The sequence below is a fragment of the Hemitrygon akajei genome, chromosome 3, assembly GCF_048418815.1.
Source record: "Hemitrygon akajei chromosome 3, sHemAka1.3, whole genome shotgun sequence".
NCBI lineage: Eukaryota > Metazoa > Chordata > Chondrichthyes > Myliobatiformes > Dasyatidae > Hemitrygon > Hemitrygon akajei.
Genome location: NC_133126.1, coordinates 154,534,800 through 154,553,284, shown reverse-complemented (window position 1 = coordinate 154,553,284; position 18,485 = coordinate 154,534,800). Strand labels below are relative to the sequence as shown.

General features: G+C 40.9%; 1 protein-coding gene across 8 annotated transcripts in view; it reads right to left on the bottom strand.

Moving 5' to 3' along the window:
* LOC140725529 (uncharacterized) overlaps window positions 1-18,485 on the bottom strand; it is a 467,652-nt gene that overhangs the window by 397,199 nt on the left and 51,968 nt on the right. For 7 of the 8 annotated variants that reach the window (XM_073041107.1, XM_073041104.1, XM_073041102.1 and 4 more), the window contains exons 3-5: window positions 16,198-16,271; window positions 15,347-15,415; window positions 9,038-9,143 (exon numbers count right to left, since the gene is read on the bottom strand). The exons of the other annotated variant lie outside the window; for it this stretch is intronic. In XM_073041107.1, the coding sequence (XP_072897208.1) occupies window positions 9,038-9,143; window positions 15,347-15,415; window positions 16,198-16,203 (181 nt within the window). In that variant the 5' untranslated portion in view covers window positions 16,204-16,271. The remainder of the gene's footprint in view (window positions 1-9,037; window positions 9,144-15,346; window positions 15,416-16,197; window positions 16,272-18,485) is intronic. 8 annotated transcript variants of the gene reach the window in all.

Genomic DNA, 18,485 nt, shown 5'->3' with positions numbered 1-18,485 from the left:
AGTCTGTGGTTATCAGAATGAGGTCCAGGCTTTCTCTTATTGCTCCCTAGTCCATTAGGAGAAGAGGCAACTTTTGAACAGAAAGTTGTAGTTCAGTTCCATTGTGGAACTTTTACTCTCTAAAGTTACCCCACAACTTTGGGCCTTCCAGCCAAATGAGACAGGTAAGATGCTCCCAGCTGAGCCACATAAAGTGACCATCAGTCCAAATGATCCAGTGCCCCACAAAGCACAGTACCCTCTTTCCCCAGGAGCTGAAGAGGGGATTTAAAGATCATACAAATGAAAAATGGTATGCCCCTGGTTTATCGCAAGTTGCACATCAAGTTTGTGAACAATGTATGATATGTATTTTACAAAATCCAGGGAAACAAGTGAGTCTCCTTGCAGGCTGTTACTAAAGCTGTTTGGGAGGGAAGTGGGAACTGAAGTGATAGGGCTGAGGTTGAGGCAGTTGGTTTACAAACAGATGAGATTGCTAGCAAGAAGAGGCTGATGATCAGGTAAAATTGCAGTCAATGGGTTAAGTTACAGTGTAAAGGGAGACAAAATCAAAAAAGGGTGAATACAGGACTGAAGGTGTTATTTGAATATATGCAATACAGAATAAGGTAGGTGCACATGTAGCAAAGTTTGAGATTGGCAGGTATGATGTTGTGGGCATGACTGAGTCGTGACTGAAAAAAAAATTATAGCTGGGAGCTTAACATCCAAGGATACATATGCTATTGAAAGGACAGGCAGGTAGGCAAAGGGGTGGGGTGGCTCTTGGTAAAAATGAAATCAAATCCTTAGAAAGAGGTGACATAGGATCGAAGGGTGTAGGGTGGGGCTGAGAAACTGCAAAGGTAAGAAGACCCTGATGGGAGTTACATACAAGCCTCTGAACAGTAGCAAAAATGTGGGCTACAAATTACAGCTGGAGATAGAAAAGGCATGTCAAAGGGCAATGTTACAGTAGTCAATATACAGGTAGATTGGGAAAATCAGGCTGGTGCTTGATCCCAAGAGGGGGAATTTGTGGAATGCTTACAAGATGGCTTTTTAAGAGCAGCTTGAGATTGAGCCTACTCAGGGATCAGCTATTCTAGATTGAGTGTTGTGCGCTGAACCAGAATTGATTAGAGAGCTTAAGGTAAAGGAACCCTTAGGCGTCAGAGATCATAATATGATAGAAGTCACCCTGAAACTTGAGAGGGAGAAGCTAAACTCAGATGTACTAGTATTACACTGGAGCAAAGGAAATTAGAGAGGCATGAGAGAGGAGCTGGCCAAAGTTGATCTGAAGGGAACATCAGCAAAGATGGCAGCAGAGAGCAATGACTGGAATTTCTGGGAACAATTCCGGAGGCACAGGATAGATACATCCCAAAAATGTAGTAGCATTCTCAAGGCAGGATACACACCATAGCTGACAAGGGAACTAAAAGTCAACATAAAAGCCAAAAAGAGAGTATATAATAAAGCAAAAATTAGTGCTAAGTTGTAGGATTGGAAAGTTTATAAACACCAACAGAAGGAAACTAAAAATGTCAAAAAGATGGAATACGAAGGTAAGCAAGCCAATAATATTAAAGAAGATACTAAAGTAAAATGTATAAGAGAGGCAAGAGTAGATATTGGACTGCTGAAAAATGGTGCTAGAGAGGTAGTAATGAGGGACAAGGTAATGGTGGATAAACTGAAGAAGTATTTTGCATCAGTCTTCATTGTGGAAGACACTAGCAGTATGTCGGAAGTTCGAATGTATCAAGGGGCAGAAGTGAGTGAAGTTGCCATTACTTGGGAGAAGGTGCTTGGAAACTGAAAGGTCTGAAGGTGGATAAATTACCTGGACCAGATGGTCCACAGTCCAGGGTTCTGAGAGAAGTGGCTGAAGATATTGTGGAGGCATTAGTAATGATCTTGCAAGAATCAATAGATTGTGGCATGGTTCCGGAGACTAAAAAAATTGAAAATGTCATTCCACTCTTTAAAGGAGGGAGGCAGGAGAAAGAAAATTAAAAGCCAGTTAGTCTGATCTCAGTGGTTAGGGAGATGTCAGGGTCAATTGTTAACAATGTGGTTCTGGGGTACTTGGAGGCAAATAATAAAGTAGGCCGAAGTCAGCATGGCTTCCTTAAGGGAAAATTTTACCTGACAGATCTGTTGGAATTCTTTGAAGAAATAATAAGCAGGATAGATAAAGGACAGTCAGTGGACATTGTTTAGTGGGATTTTGACAAGGTGCCGCATGAGGCTGCTTAACAAGAACTTTTAGTACTACAGGAAAGATACTGGCATGGATAGAACATTGGCTGATTGGCAGGAGGCAAAGAGGAAATAAAGGGAGCCTTTTCTGGTTGGCTGCCGGTGACTAGTGGTGTTCCTCAGGGGTCTGGGTTGGGACCAATGCTTTTTATGTTATATGTCAACAATTTGGATGACGGAGTTGATGATTTTGTGGCCAAATTTGCAGATGATACAAAGATAGATGGAGAGGCAGGTAGTGTTGAGGAAGATGGGAGGCTGTAGAAGCACTTCGACTGATTAGGAGAATGGGCAAAGAAGTGGCAGATGGATTAGTGTCAGGAAGTATATGTTCATGCATTTTGGTAGAAGTAATAAAAGAGCAGACTATTTTCTAAATGGAGGGAATCAAAGTCCAAGGTGCAAAAGGTCTTTGAGTCCTCAAGCAGGATTCCCTAAGGGTTAGTTTGTAGGTTGAGTCAGTGGTGAGGAACAAGTGCGATGTTAGCTTCATTTCAAGAGGAATAAAATATAAAAGTCAGGATGCAATGTTGAGGCTTTATAAGGCACTTGGAGTATTGTGAGCAATTTTGGGCCCCTTATCTAAGAAAAGATGTGCTAACATTGGAGAGGGTTCAGAGGAGGCTCATGAGAATGATTCCGGGAATGAAGGGTTACCATCTGAGAACCAACTGATAGCACTAGGCCTGTAATCACTGGAATTCCGAATAATGAGGGGATATCTCATTGAATCCTATCGAATGTTGAAAGGCCTCGATAGAGTGGATATGGAAGGGATGTTTCCTATGGTGGGGTAGTCCAGGATCAGGGGGCACAACCTCAGAATGGAGGTATACCTACTTATAATGGAAATAAAGAGGAATTTCTTTAGCCAGTGGTGAATCTGTGAAATTTGCTGCCATAGGCAGCTGTGGAGGCCAAGTCAGTGGGTATATTTAAGACAGAAAATGATAGATTCTTGACTGATCGGGGCATGAACTCAGTGGTTAGGGAGATGTCAGGGTCAATTAGACATCTAGGGAGAAGGCAGGAGATTGGGGCAGAGAGGGAAATGGTTCAGCCATGATAAAATGGCAGATCAGACAATATAGGCCAAATGGCCTAATTCTGCTCTAATAGCTTATGGTTTTATGTAGGTGGAAGGATCTTATACACGACCCTCAGATGGACCATTTGGCAATTTACAGATGTGTTTTGAAGGATTACCTTCGTGTGAAGGAAATAAAAATGTCTTGGTCTTTATTGATGTTTTGTTCCATGATGAGTTGAAGCATTTCTTTGTAGAAAGAATGTTGCAGTTACAGTAGCTGACTGAAGGAAATCATCCTGAGGTTTGGGATTCTTTGGGAACTGTCTAACGTTGACAGTACCTGTTTCACTGAGAAGGCAATAAAAGTATTGCCTACAAACGTAAGGCTTTACAGATTGATCAACATTTCCATTGTAGCTACCATCCTCAGTCAGCAAGCTTGGTAGAAAGGATGAATGGCACAATTAAAAACAAGCTCAGTAAAATGTATGAGCGACTGAAAGTTAACGAGGCGAGTAAAGTCGTACTAATTGAAAGAAATGGCAAACATGTAATAAACTACAAAAACAGCATGATAGAGACAGTGAAAAGTCTAAACAGCAAATCTTTGCATTAAACAAACGAGTGAAAGAACACTGCAGTTCAATCAATATGCATTGTTTGAAAATTTTTCCCTCCCCCTCCCCTCCTCTTCTATTCCCCAGTCTGGCCTTTTACCTCTTCTCACCCACCTATCACTTCTTCCTGGGCCCCCTCCTCCTGTGATCCACTCTTCTTTCCTATCAGATTCTTTCTTCTCCAGCCTTTCACTTTTCCCACACACCAGGCTTCACCCGCCACCCTCTAGCTCGTCTCCTTTCCCTCCACCACCACACCCCCCCCCCCCCACACCTTTTTATTCTGGCATTTTCTCCCTTGCTTCACAGTCCTGAAGAAGGGTCTTAGTACGAAACGTCAACTATTTATTCATTTCCATAAATCGTGCCTGACCTGCTGAATTCCTCTAGCATTTTGTGTGTACAGTCGGCCCTCCTTCTCTGCAGGTTCCGCACGCGCGGATTCAACCAACCATGGATCGGGAAAACCCCGAAGTTCTCTCTTCAGCACTCATTGTTTGAGTATGTACAGAAATTTTTCATGTCATTATTCCCTGAACAATACAGTATAACAACTATTTACATAGCAGTTACATTGTATTAGGTATTATAAGTAATCTAGAGATGATTTAAAGTATACGGGAGGATGTGCGTAGGTTACTGCAGATCAGGAACCAAAAAAGAAAATGAAAGTTCTCTAAGTTGGAACAGGTATATCCGGTATTATTTAGCATTAGTTAGTGAAATGTTTGTCTTAGTATATAATATATATTTTACTTTTCTATGCATATAAAACACTTAAGAAACATATGAATTTCAATAATTAAACCACTGCGTTGCTTAGTCATAATTGCAGTTTTCATCGGGGCAGGGCCTTCACATGCTCCATTATTCTCACTTTATCTTTTAAAATTGTTCCGAATGCCGACCAACTGTAGCCTAATGCTTTTCTAATGACTGATGGCGTTTCACCTCTTTCCAATTGCTTTATAATTTTCACTTTATTTTCAATCGTGAGTGCTTTTTGGAACAGAAAACCTGCCGGCAGCGGGTCCAGTGCTTCTCCGGGTCCTGAAGTCCACCGCACTGAGACAGGTTAAATAAGCTCCAGTGCTTCTCCAGGTCCTGAAGTCCACCGCACTGAAACAGGTTAAATAAGCTCCAGTGTTTCTCCGGGTCCTGAAGTCCACCGCACTGAGACAGGTTAACTAAGCTCCAGTGCTTCTCCAGGTCCTGAAGTCCACCGCACTGAAACAGGTTAAATAAGCTCCAGTGTTTCTCCGGGTCCTGAAGTCCACCGCACTGAGACAGGTTAACTAAGCTCCAGTGCTTCTCCGGGTCCTGAAGTCCACTGCACTGAGACAGGTTAAATAAGCTCCAGTGCTTCTCCGGGTCCTTAAGTCCACCGCACTGAGACAGGTTAACTAAGCTCCAGTGCTTCTCCGGGTCCCGAAGTCCACCGCACTGAGACAGGTTAACTAAGCTCCAGTGCTTCTCCGGGTCCTGAAGTCCACCGCACTGAGACAGGTTAAATAAGCTCCGGTGCTTCTCCGGGTCCTGAAGTCCACCGCACTGAGACAGGTTAAATAAGCTCCAGTGCTTCTCCGGGTCCTGAAGTCCACTGCACTGAGACTGGTTAACTAAGCTCCAGTGCTTCTCCGGGTCCTGAAGTCCACCGCACTGAGACAGGTTAACTAAGCTCCAGTGCTTCTCCGGGTCCTGAAGTCCACCGCACTGAAACAGGTTAACTAAGCTCTGGAGCTCTGCCAGGTCCTAAACTCCACCGACTTGCGCATCCGGGTTTTTTGGTATCCGCTGGAGGTCCCAGAACCAATCCCCTGCAGACAAGGAGGGCCAACTGTATTGCATTATGTGAAATTTACTTTATTTACTTTACTTTATTGTCACCAAACAATTGATACTAGAGCATACGATCATCACAGCGATATTTGATTCAGCGCTTCGCGCTCCCTGGAGTACAAGTCGATACTCCTTCTGAAGTCAACAACCAATTCCTTCATTTTGCTGACGTTGAGGGATAGGTTATTGTCTTTGCACCATGCCACTAGGTTCTTAATTTCCTCTCTATACTCAGACTCATCATTACCCAAGATACGGCCTACAATTGTGGTGTCATCAGCAAACTTATATATTGAGTTCAATGGAAACTTGGCTACACAATCATGGGTGTACAGTGAGTACAGCAGGGGGCTGAGTACACAGCCTCATGGGGCACCGGTGCTTAGAGTGATTGTACAGGAGAGCTTGTCCCCTATTTTTACAGCCTGGGTCCTGTCTGTGAGGAAGTTGAAGATCCAGATGCAGATCTGAGTGCTAAGACCCAGGTTCTGGAGCTTAGGAATCAATTTATTTGGAATAATGGTATTAAAGACAGAGCTGGAATCAATGAAAAGGAGCCTTACATATACATCTTTATTCTCCAGGTATTCCAAGAAGGAATGTAGTGCCAGAGAGATGGCATCTGCTGTTGACCTGTTGCTCCAGTAGGCGAATTGCAAAGCGTCGAGGTTGACCAGTATGGTTCAAGTTTCAAGCTGAACTAAAACAAAATGGAAAAATGCCGCTGCAACTTCAAGTTAGTGGTGCTGCTATTTGTAGTACTGCTGGTGCTCTGCCCTGGCTAACACCTACTTCTGAAGCTCTGCCCAATAAATTACAGATCACATCGAACATTCTCCCTCCACAGCCACCTCCATCCAAACTCTGGTGAACTACAGGACTCTGGTAACAGCAACACCATCTGAACTCCAAGGAATTACAGGATGGACATAACAGACTCTACAGCAGCCCAAGCAGTTCATGTGAGAGCAGTGATGAAACAAAAAGGCTGACAGCTATGTTAGATTAAACTATTGCTAATTAATGTATTGATGAGCTGGTGGCAGATCAATTGACTATCGCTTAACCGCTCAACAACCTGCTGAATGACTAGTAATGCTCAGTTGTGCCTCCTAATGAAGAGCAACTGAAAGCATTTTAAATTTTGAAGGTGACATTGTGTATTGAACCTGCAAGAAGAATCCCTGATACATGTATGTCAACAAGAAACACATGATACCAATATTAATTCAAGAACATGTAGAGTGACAACATCCTGTTGGTTAATACTCTGCCAACGGTTTGATTCTATACACTGATGTCTCTTCAATGATTGAGAGTGGGATTCAAATGGTTGATTCTGGAACTGGAGTGCTGGTGTTAGGTAATGTGTCACTGCAACTGGAAGATCAAGGGGCCCTATCTGAGGAGCAGTAAAGGTACATGTACAGAACTGACAAATCTCAGTACTCTCCATCCACTAAACAGCAGTTATTGGGCCTGTGGTTACCAGCCCTATCCCAGACTGCTAGGCACGTCCCCGAGTATGAGGGGGAAGTGGAGACAGCCATAGTTCTGGAAGGGCTGCTCTTTATCTTGCCTACGTAGCATCCCATATGCAAAACTTGGCGTCACCATCTCCCCACCTTCTGGTCCGGTGGCACCAGAGACCAAAAGATTCTGGAATTGCCATTCCAGGATATGAGACTGCGAGATTGCCCTAGAAACTGACTAATATGGCACCAGCTTTGGAGAAAATAGAGTGTGAAACTGCATATGTCTTTGATCAAACCCAACAAGTATTAACCAAGTTGTCGGCAGAACTGGTGGCAGTTGTTACAGCAGTGCTACAGAACAGAATTACTTTGGATTTTATTCTATCAGAAAAAGAGGGCACTTATGTTGTTCTACTTAAAGAGCTGATGAATCAGAAAATATAACTCACTTCGCAAAATATATCCAAGAAGCTACCAAAGAGATTATGAGGATCAGTATCACAACTATTACACTCTAGGAAATGGATGGTAGTCATTCTGGATGCTGGGAGGATGGTGGGCAACTGTTCTGCATTATGGTATAACTATTGGTCTTATAATAATGTCTGTTCTTCTTATACGATTTTTGTGTGAAAGGAGAGGATACTAAGGCAAGGAATAGGGCCTCATTGAAATGGACGGATGAAAACAGAATTTTGGGTCAGGTTTTGAAACTGCATCATTGCTTTATATACATACGGTTTATATGCATATTTCAATTAGTACATTTGGTAAAATGTAGTGTTGTCAAGAAATGACAAAAAGGAGGTAATGTGGAAATGTCCTTTACCTTTAGTAACAAAATGGAACCTGTATTGTACCGCAGTGCCTTGCTAATAGTTTTCATGCAAAATTATGCCAATGGAGCCTGGGTCCTTGACAAACTGCAGACCCACATATTGTTACTGGAAGGATGCCTAGTACACTGACTAAGCAGGCAAACAGAATGAAGCTGACCTTGATATGACACTTAAAAAAGACTGATTATGTTGTCTGATTTTTTTCAAAGATGTCACCAGCTCTTGTGCAATGATGGTCTTCCCTTGCAGCAAATAAAATAAACGTGGTTATGATTGATCCACTCTGTTAATTGTTGTTTATTATAAGACGTAGAGAAAAGGTACTTAACATTAGGCACTAGGTTAATTGAAGCCTGCTTAAAGCAAATGTGTTCCTGAGACTGCCAAAGTGAGAGGTTAAAGATATCAGTAAATGCTCCAGCCAGTCGATCAGCACAGGTCTTTAGTACTTGGCCAGGTACTCTTTCTGTGTTTTATTCTTTCCACGAGTTCATCCTCCTGAAGGATGCTCTCACGTTGGTCTTAGAGACAGAAATCACAAGGTTACTGGGAACTGTGGGAGTTCATGTTATGACAGTCAAAGTGAGCGTAAAAGGCACTGAGTTTATCTGGGAGTTGACCTGAGATTTTAACCTTCTCACTTTCCACAAATACAGCTTGAGTATTTACAAGATTTTCCGTTTTATCTGTTTTTCAGTACAAATTGTATTTACAGTATTGTGGTTGTTCACCTGCGAAAAGTTTAAAATCAAATGCCCATTGTATTTATTTAATGTGTTTCTGGCAGTAGCTTAATAAAGATAAAATACTTCAGAAACATAGACCAAAGCATAAAAATTCCAATTATAATATAAAATTGTAAACAGATGTTTGATTCTGAATTTAGATGCCTGTGTATAATTTTGACATCACACCTAATATTGGTTATGTCTCACCGTAGCTACGCATCCCCATGAAACAATACAATTTTGAAACAACAGTCTCTACCTGCATCCTCAGTTTCCTCCTCCTCCTCCTCCTCCTCTTCTATGGAACTTGGCACAGGATCTTGAGCACCAACATCATGCATTTGAATTCGTTCCACCATAAAATGCTAAAAATATTAATTAAACAGGCATGTTGAGAACTTGCCAGCCATATCAAATTTCTTTTTAAACAGTTACAGCATTAATCTGAAAGAATATGCACTAAAATCAAATTTAAATCAGTTATATATGACAGTAAAACAAATATATTCAGAGGAGCAATTTGAAGGCGCAAATACTTAACATCTCCACATTTATAAATAAGTTTTAAGAACAAAACATCCTTAAATAACTTTTCCAACGGTTTTTAATGAGAATAGTCATGCTGACCCTGCAATTCATTAGTTCAGGGATACACATTATTAAGGTCTATTATGCAGCACAGTGATGATCATTTTGGTCATGAGCTAACCACTGCTAAGCCTACATAGGCCATTCAGACTTGTTCCTGCTTCACCACTAAATCATGTCACAGTTCATCTTTTACCTCAACATCAGCTTTCTGCTCTCATATCATAACCCACAATTATCTTAATATCTAAAAATTCATCGATGATGTGCTCAGCAACTGCACCCCCCACAGCCCTTCTGGGTGACAAATTTATCTCTGCCTGCAATGTCCGATTCCTTTAATCTGAACTGTGATCCTCAGTGAAGCATCAACTGCATCTTCCCCTCAGGCTCAGTACACTTTAGTGGGATCACCATTCTGAAGTAGAGAAAGCCTCGAGTTTAGAGAAATTTAAGGTGATTCCTTTGATTGTACTGGGTCTGCTTAATTTCAGGCATATTGAATACGTATCAACTTAAACAATCTGATGAACTTTTGCTACATTCCCTCAATCACAAGGGAAAGAAACCACACTTTTATGGTCTCACCGGCACCCTATATAATTGGAGCAACATTTTGCTACTATTATGCTCAAACTATTTTTGAATAAAGGCCACCAGCTTGCTATACTTTCATGTTTATTTTCAATGATTCATGTGTAAGAACATCCAAGTGCCTCCAAACATCCACTTTCAAGCCATCCATTAAAAAAGTTCCCTTTTCTTCCCAAGCAACAATTACAATGCTGAAGGGACACAGCAGATCAGACAACATCTGTGTACAGCCAACATTTCAGGTTGACACCGTTCATCTGGACTTCAAACTGGAAGCCTTATAGTTTTGCCATTGTATTCCATCTGCCATGACCCTACTCATCCATAAACCACTTCAGTTTATTGTTGCTGCATTAATTAAGCAGGCTGGATCTGCACTTCCTAGTTCAGAAAAGTGAAAGGTGATCTCACTAAAAGACACAGTGCTATCCATCTTGGTGGGACTACTGAAGAGGTCTAGGTCTAAAGGCTGAGTTATACTTGTGCATCGCATCGATGCTGTAAGTATCGCGTACCCTACACCGTACCTACACCATAGGGTGACGAGTACCTCCCCAGAAAAGTAACTCACACGTCACGGTAACGCAGACCGCAACAACTGTGATTGGATCACTCGGTAGCATCACATTTCCTCCTACACATTTCCGGTTGCTTCTTCAATGCCATGTCTGTACGATGTGAAATAGATGAACTGAATCATCAAATCTATCTGCCGACATACAAAAATGTTTGAAATGCATTTCCTCGTCCATGTCTCTCACGAAGAAACTCAACACAGTGGCACAGAAACACCACCGCCAACTAGCGTTTTGGTGCACACCAACGCAGGCTTGCTACGACATAGAGCTACGCAGAAGTGAAAATCAGCCTTAAGAATAAAGAAACACACACAAAATGCTGGTGGAACGCAGCAGGCCAGGCAGTGCTTCTTCCTATAGATGCTGCCTGGCCTGCTGCGTTCCACCAGCATTTTGTGTGTGGTGCTTGAATTTCCTGCATCTGCAGATTTCCTTGTTTTAAGAATAAAGAAGCTGACTCCAACTCCCTTTACTCAATCACCAAGTCTGTTCCTTTGTTCTAATGTTGCATTTCTGCCCACCCTCTCATCTCTATAGAGGAAATGTTTGTGGATGTCCTACCTTTAGTTGAAAACAAAAAAAAAACATCTCTACATTAATGTTGTTTCACTTGAAATATTAACTCTGTCTCTCTCTCCTCAGGTAATAACTGCCAGCTGATTATCTTTCAAACATTTTTTGTTTCATTCTTACTGTCTTTGAACTTGAAGTAGAAATAAATAAAGGTTGCTCGTCAACACAAAAGATAACATAGCCACTTTGTCACAAATACCCCCTCTTCAGAATATAAAAAGCATGGTTCTATTAGCTATACAATCTAGCAGCACAAATTAAATCCTGAATGAAATATACCTGCTGCAAATTCAATTACACTTCATCTACATTATAGCACATGCATTGCATTGTTCATATAGCTCACAATCACTCCAACCTTTTACGTTTAGGCATCACTCCAAACAACTGACGGCAGCAAAACAAATCATGCCACTGTGTTCAGATGTATGAAGGAGTCACAGATTCAGATATATGATCTATTTCTCCTGGACAGGACAAAAATGAGGAGTCAGGAGTTCACTTCTGCAGACTTAGGTTTCACTACTTTAATTTTGCATATTGAGAATTGTATTTCTTAATCAAACAGGAATGGAATGCTAAATTCATTTTTAATCAAATGCACCTCAACATGCAATCAAGTGCTTACTTTCTGAGGACACATCAGAATGTCTGCACTGCAAGACAGTCAATTCTATTAAACATATTCGTCATAAAGCCAACTGCCTGAGAGACTCCCAGGGACTAGCTATTCCTAAGAATTGTTACAAGTCTTGATGAATAAAGTTAAATTAGCCAATTGCAAAAGATGAGCTAAGAAAGAGATATGATTATGGAAGCCCTAGAAAAGAAGTATCTACAGATGAGCAGTGTCAGGTGGACAATAAAGTGTGCAAGTCTTCTCCACTACCAGATTCATAACGTGCTTTAAACACTCTTTTTAAAGTTCAAAGTACTGTTTATTGTCAAAGTATATAGATGTCACCACATACAACCCTGAGATTAATTTTCTTGCATGCGTTCTCAATAAATCTATAACAGAATAATAACCAAAATAGAATGAATGAAAGACCACGCCAACTTGGATGTTCAACCAAAAGACAACAAAGTTAAAATACAAAAACAAAGAAATAATAAAATAAGCAATAAACATTGAAAACATGAGATGAAGAGTCCTGAAAGTGAGCCCATAGGTTGTGGGAACATTTCAATGATGAGGCAGGTGAAGTTGAGTGAAAAGATCCCCTCTGGTTCAAGAGTGTAATGGTTGAGGGATAATAACTGCTCCTGAAACTGATGCTGTGAGTCCTGAGGCTCCTGTACCTTTGTCAGCAACAAGAGAGTATTGGCTGGATTGTGGGGGGGGGGGGGGAGTCCTGATGGTGAAGGAGAATATGTTATAGATTACAGGCAGGCCTTTCTACATGACTATAGTTCTCAATTGCTCATCAGCTTGAAATGCATTATTTAAGTTGTTTTGGCTGAGATGGCTGCTCAAATAATTTGGGGGAAAACCTCCAAACTTCATTCTGCCTGGAAGTCGAGTGGCTACACCTAGAGGGAACAATGTCACTGGCAAAAGGATGGAACAACTGCTCTAGCAAATGCTGGCATATGAAATTGAAAAAGGACAAGATAGTGAAGCTCCTACTTGATCTTGAACAGAAAACACCTGCTGTCACCATCAGTGACTTGTATTACCTCATATAGTTCTGCTTCACTAGGGAGGCTGCAACTAGGTGTACTACCAATAGCCGGACATGCACCATGTAGCTGTTAAGGTCACCGTGACCCTTGAAGTTTATGATGCAGGATCCAAGTTCCATCATGTAATTTGAACAAAATCTGTTAAATTATAGTAAATAGATGCACTTTTTTGGCATAAAGATATCAGAATATTTACAAAACCATGGGCTTCCAATGCAGACAACAAGTCACCACAGTCAGTAGAATATGCAAATCCAAGCACAGTGATGTACTGTGGCAACATTCTGCTACATCAGTTCTCAAATGCCCACTTTTCCACTTTGACCAATCATTATCAGTTTACAGACTGTTCTGGGGAACAGAACTCTTACGTAATCTAGACACTACCTATTTATAGAAGTGAGAGGGAGAGGTAGACAAAGGCTAGTAGATGATAGGTGGAACTAGATTGACAGCTGGGCATTGGATGGAGCCAGCTGGGGAAGAAACACAGGTAGATAAAGATAGGTATGTGAGTGCTTGGTAGATGAAACCTGGAGGGTGGGGTAATGAGTTTGGGTAATGGGTTTGAGGTTGTGGAGAGGGGTAGGGATGATGTAAGGGATGAATAAAGGGAGAGAGAAATTGGATGGACTGGTGGGAATGTTAAAACAACACAAGGAGTGTGGATTACCTCACATTTGAAAATTCAAACCTCTTTCCATTCTGGCACCATCCTGACTGTCTTCTGCCTTCTCCGCTGATACAGTGCAACAAGCAAAAGCTAAAACAACGTCTCGTTCCACTTGTGCAGTTTATAACCTAACGTTTTGAACATGTAATTTTCCATCTGCAGGTAACCCACACTTCAGTTCCCTCCCACACCCAATCCTCCTTTCCGTCTACACTCTCAGTCCTGATACAGAGTCTCAACCCAAAATACCAACCATCCCTATGTGTCCAGAGATGCTTATTCTTATTCCTTCTTACCATTGCAACTACATTCAGGATACGTTACTTGGCATGTTGGCCAGTGTTAACAAACTAGTGTCTCACAGCTTGTCTCAGAACTCTCACATCACAAGCCAATATTCACTCCAGATTAACTTCCTCTGAGCTCCTACAGTTCAATGGTAGAAAATCACATATGAAATAGCAGCCATGGTGCACCTCTCTTCAAGGTCAATATTGCCATTTAACTTATTTTAATCATCTACAACGTCTCATATACCAAACACATCAGAATGAGGCACACAATCCAGTGCTGCACTGGCCTTTCATAGCATTAGCTGCCATTCTAAATGTGACATTAGGTGGCGTTTTGCATCTGTTTCCTGCACCATGAAATCCATGGCTTATAAAATTATAGCTTTTCTTAAGATCTTGAAACAATGAGTCCAGAGGGGCTGTTTTGAACAAAGCATCTGTAGAATAAACTACTTTGACAGACCATCTATTTTTGCTTGTTTCATGGAATTTACAATTTATTTGTTGGACACACTATGTTGAACTTTGAGTGCCTTTCTTACACTCTTTTAAACAAGCACTTAATATTATATTAAGCCAACAAAAGCAAATACGGACAAAATTTTGAGCCGAAAAGACTGCCTATGTGATATAGCCTCCCAGAAAGAATAAGTTCTCTAAAAAAAAAAATGGAGTGTCATAAGATGCACTTCCTCATTTATCTTCTTGGTTTTATTTGAACTAGCCATCTGCCAATAAGAGAAAACTCAACACATCAATGGAACTTTAGAATTTAGAATCTAATATTGTTACTTAAGATTGCTACTGGGGATTTGCTATTGAAAGAAAGGTTTTGTGCACATGAACTTCCCAAGAGGATAATACTTTAAATAAATATCATCAAGTCATCAATGTTGATTCTTAGTGGCTCAGTACCAAATATAGCAATGTGAATTTTACAATAAAGGTTTTACCTCTCTGCTACACAAAATAGCTCAGCCACTGTTGCTGTGGCAACAGCCTGGCTGACGACTGTGCCTGTCTGGTTTAATCAACCGAGCACATTAGTTTGCATGTGTTGTTCTCCTTGAATGCTGCAACATTATTTACATATCCATTTCCTTAAGACACGATTAAGTTATAAAGTTCAGATCAAAATATTAATCACAAAGTTAGTGTGAATTTTCTGTAATATCTGAACTATGAAACTTAGCTTCTCTGAAGGAAGTGCATGCAGTACCATTCCTGACAGCAGGTGCAGTATAAACATATATTGCCTAAGTTTACTCAGGAAATTAAAAATGAAATTGATGCTAAAATGTAAATATTAACTGCTCAAAATCTGAATATACAGCATTGAATCCGAATAATAACAGCAAGTCAACTTTTAGTCCAAAAAGTATACTTTAATAATGAAGGTATCTTTTCCTCAAAAACTTTATCTAGTCTATGTAGAAATATGCAAATTTCTTATCAGAATTTCCAGCTGAAATGTAGTTTCCTAGATATAAATGCAGTTATAGTACTGGACTATTTAAACATATTTCATTTAGCGAATGCTTTCTAATGGAAAGCATTGTGCAAGACAGAGAACACTTGCTCACCTTCACAGCCTCCAACTGAGCCGAATGACATCGTTGCAACAGGTCAACGAAAAGATAAATTAACAACGCCTGTAAAATAAAATTGTTGAACAAGTCTGGTCAGTTAGATATTTTCCACTAGGATAAAGTAAGGATAGAATCCAACATGGTAAAAGCTCCCATGCCACTAATTCATTTTAACCTCTACACTAAATGCATTAGAAATAAGGATCTCAAATTAATACCTCGATGAGCAATCTACAAAGCAATTTTTTTAAAAAAAGAGTGGATCACTTAAAAGCTCAAAAGGCCAAAGGCAGCTCCAAAGCACCCGAACGAGCCAGGCTGGATTCAGGGAGGAAGAGTCAGTCTGGCAGGGCCAATTGCCAGGGACAGTACAGTAGCTTGTGGGTGGAGGTCAGAGCTTGGGAGAAGATGTAGCTAGTTAGTAAAGATTGGGGCAGGTATTAAAGCCTCGATGAGTTTGATGATGAAATGAAAGACTGGACCTGGACACGAGGGGGATTTGACTTACCTACCACAATTCCAAAAACCAATCCATTGCAGTTATCACCATTAACAGTAAAATTAATATCCAGATTTGTAACTTGGAAACTTTTAGAATGGAACTTATACCAATTACATTCAATTATCTTAACTATGCTTCAATTAAACACATTCAAGTTAGTTTTACCAGCATGGCTTAGTTCAAAGCTTAAATGAAAAATATAACCAGCAACATTATCGGTTACCGCTGACATGATGAATAAAATGTTACTTCCTTTGGTGATGAATAATATTTAGGTTAGGATGCATTAACCTCTATAATTTCACTGTCAGTTATTTGCAGTACATCTTCCTGGATTACCTACCTGCATAAAAAATCCAATTACGAATGATACCAAAAAAGGTTGCAGTCCTGCATGTGCCACTTTACCAGGCAACCCTGTAACAAGAGAACACAGAATGTAGAGAAGTACAACACAAAAATGGCCTTTCAGCCCACCAGGTCTATTACAATCATGATATAAAATTAAACTAATCCCACCTGTCTGCACATGGTTTGCTCCCCTCTACTCATCTATCTAAATGTCTCTTAAATGTTGCTCTTGTGTTTGCTTCCATCTCCACCCCTGCCGTGTGCATTCAAGGCACCTACAGTGTCAGAAAATTGTGAGGAAACAAACTTACCTTGCAGTTCACTTTTTAAATTTTCCCTCCTCATCCTAAACTAATGCCCTCCAGTATTTGATAGTTCCATCATGGGAAAATAACTCTGATTACCCATCCTATCTACACTATGCCTCACATAAAATTATGTACTTCTATCATGTCTTCTCTCAACTTCCATTCCTCCAGAGAAAGCAATCAAGTTTGTCCACTCTCTCCTTGCAACTAATATTCTCCTATTCTGAAGACGTACCCTCAGTGTTTTAGGAACAGCTTCATTCCCTTCACCATTAGAGTTAACAATGCTCCATGAACACATCCTCATTACTTCAACATCTTTTTGGACTATATATTTATGTTTATATTTCTTATAAGGGTGTACGTGGTGTCCAGGGAGGGTAAGTACCTCTGGTGAAGGGGCTTGTCATGTCCATTCCAGGGCAGCTCATTCACCTTTGGTCCTCACCAGACACCCAGCCCTCAGCTGCGGCTCCAGGTAGCTGTTTGCTTGCTACAGCAGCCATACACTGGTACACTGCTTCGACAGGCAGCCTCATACCCCGGTGAGGTAGAGTCATGCCTGTCCAGGCATGTGAACTCAGCTCTAGCGGACTGGGCGGATGAGATCTACAGTGAAATCCAGTGGCTAGGAAGATGGTACAGAAACACTCCGTGGAGAGCAAAGGACATGACATGGCATGAAAGACGTCATGGTCATCCACTGTAACCAATGAAAACCCCAGATTGTGATACTTGTTCATACCACCTGACCTGGATGTCTAAGCTTGAAAGAGTGGAAATGCCCCAGTGCAATGGCTTTTCCTCTTTAAAAACTCTCCTGCACAGGTTTCCTGTCATTGTCTGACAAGGTGGACAATCCCCATATTTCTTAGTGTAACCTACGGAATTTATATATTGTACTATACTGCTGCCACAAACAAATTTCACAACATATCTCATTGATAATAAACCTGATTCTGATTTCAAGCAACATCCTTGTGAACACCTTCGGTACTCTCTCCAAATCCCCCACTTCCTTCCTACTGTACAGCACAACACTCCACTTGTGGCCTAACCTAAAGTTGTTTTAACAACACACACAAAATGCTGGTGGAACACAGCAAAACTGTCGACGTTTTGGGCCGAGAACGTTCATCAGGGCCCTTCATCAAAGTTGTTTTATTCTTTTAGGACAGCTAGAACATGACTTCCCAAGTTTTATCCTCAATGCCCCAAGCAATGAAGACAAGCCGTCATATGCCTTTTCTACCAGCCCCATTCACTTGTATTACGACTTCTACTGGTATCCTTCTGTATATTAATGCTCCAAAGGGTCTTGTCTTTATTGGATACAGTCCTCTTATATTTTGTCCCAAAATATTTGCCAAGATGAAACTCCATCTGCCATTTCTCCACCCTAAAATCTAGCTGATTTCTTTTGAGAGCTTTCATCTTCAACAACTCCACCAGTTTGTGTCACCTACAAATTTACTAACCAAACATAACAAATAAATATATAAAGAAACATTCAATCTCTAATAGATAAGTATCTCAATAATTAGTCATGCAAAGTGGGACCAGCATTGTAGTGGGGAAGGTGGGAGAGAATATTTCCAGCTGACCTAGGGACCCAGGTGAATTTAGCATGACTTCATCATGTTTTTCTTTGATCCCCACCTCTGTTCCAAAGTTAGCAGCCAATTAGAGGTCAGGTGGTGAAACCGGTGCCAAGTGGCCACAACCTTGAGAATATTATTTAGGACTGAAAGGGGGAGGAAAAGTCTCTGGGGTGAAGGAAATTGTGAGGAGTAGGATGTGAGGTTTTATAAGAGGCTATTGCTAAAGGAAGAAGAGAGAATGGGGGGCTTGGGAGAGGACAGAAATGGAAACTGTTAACTGACCATCCTGCAGTCTTCTCAAATACTAGATGATTTTTCAAAGCAATCCTCACTGTAAACCAGTATATTCACTTCATTACCAGGCTGCTAAA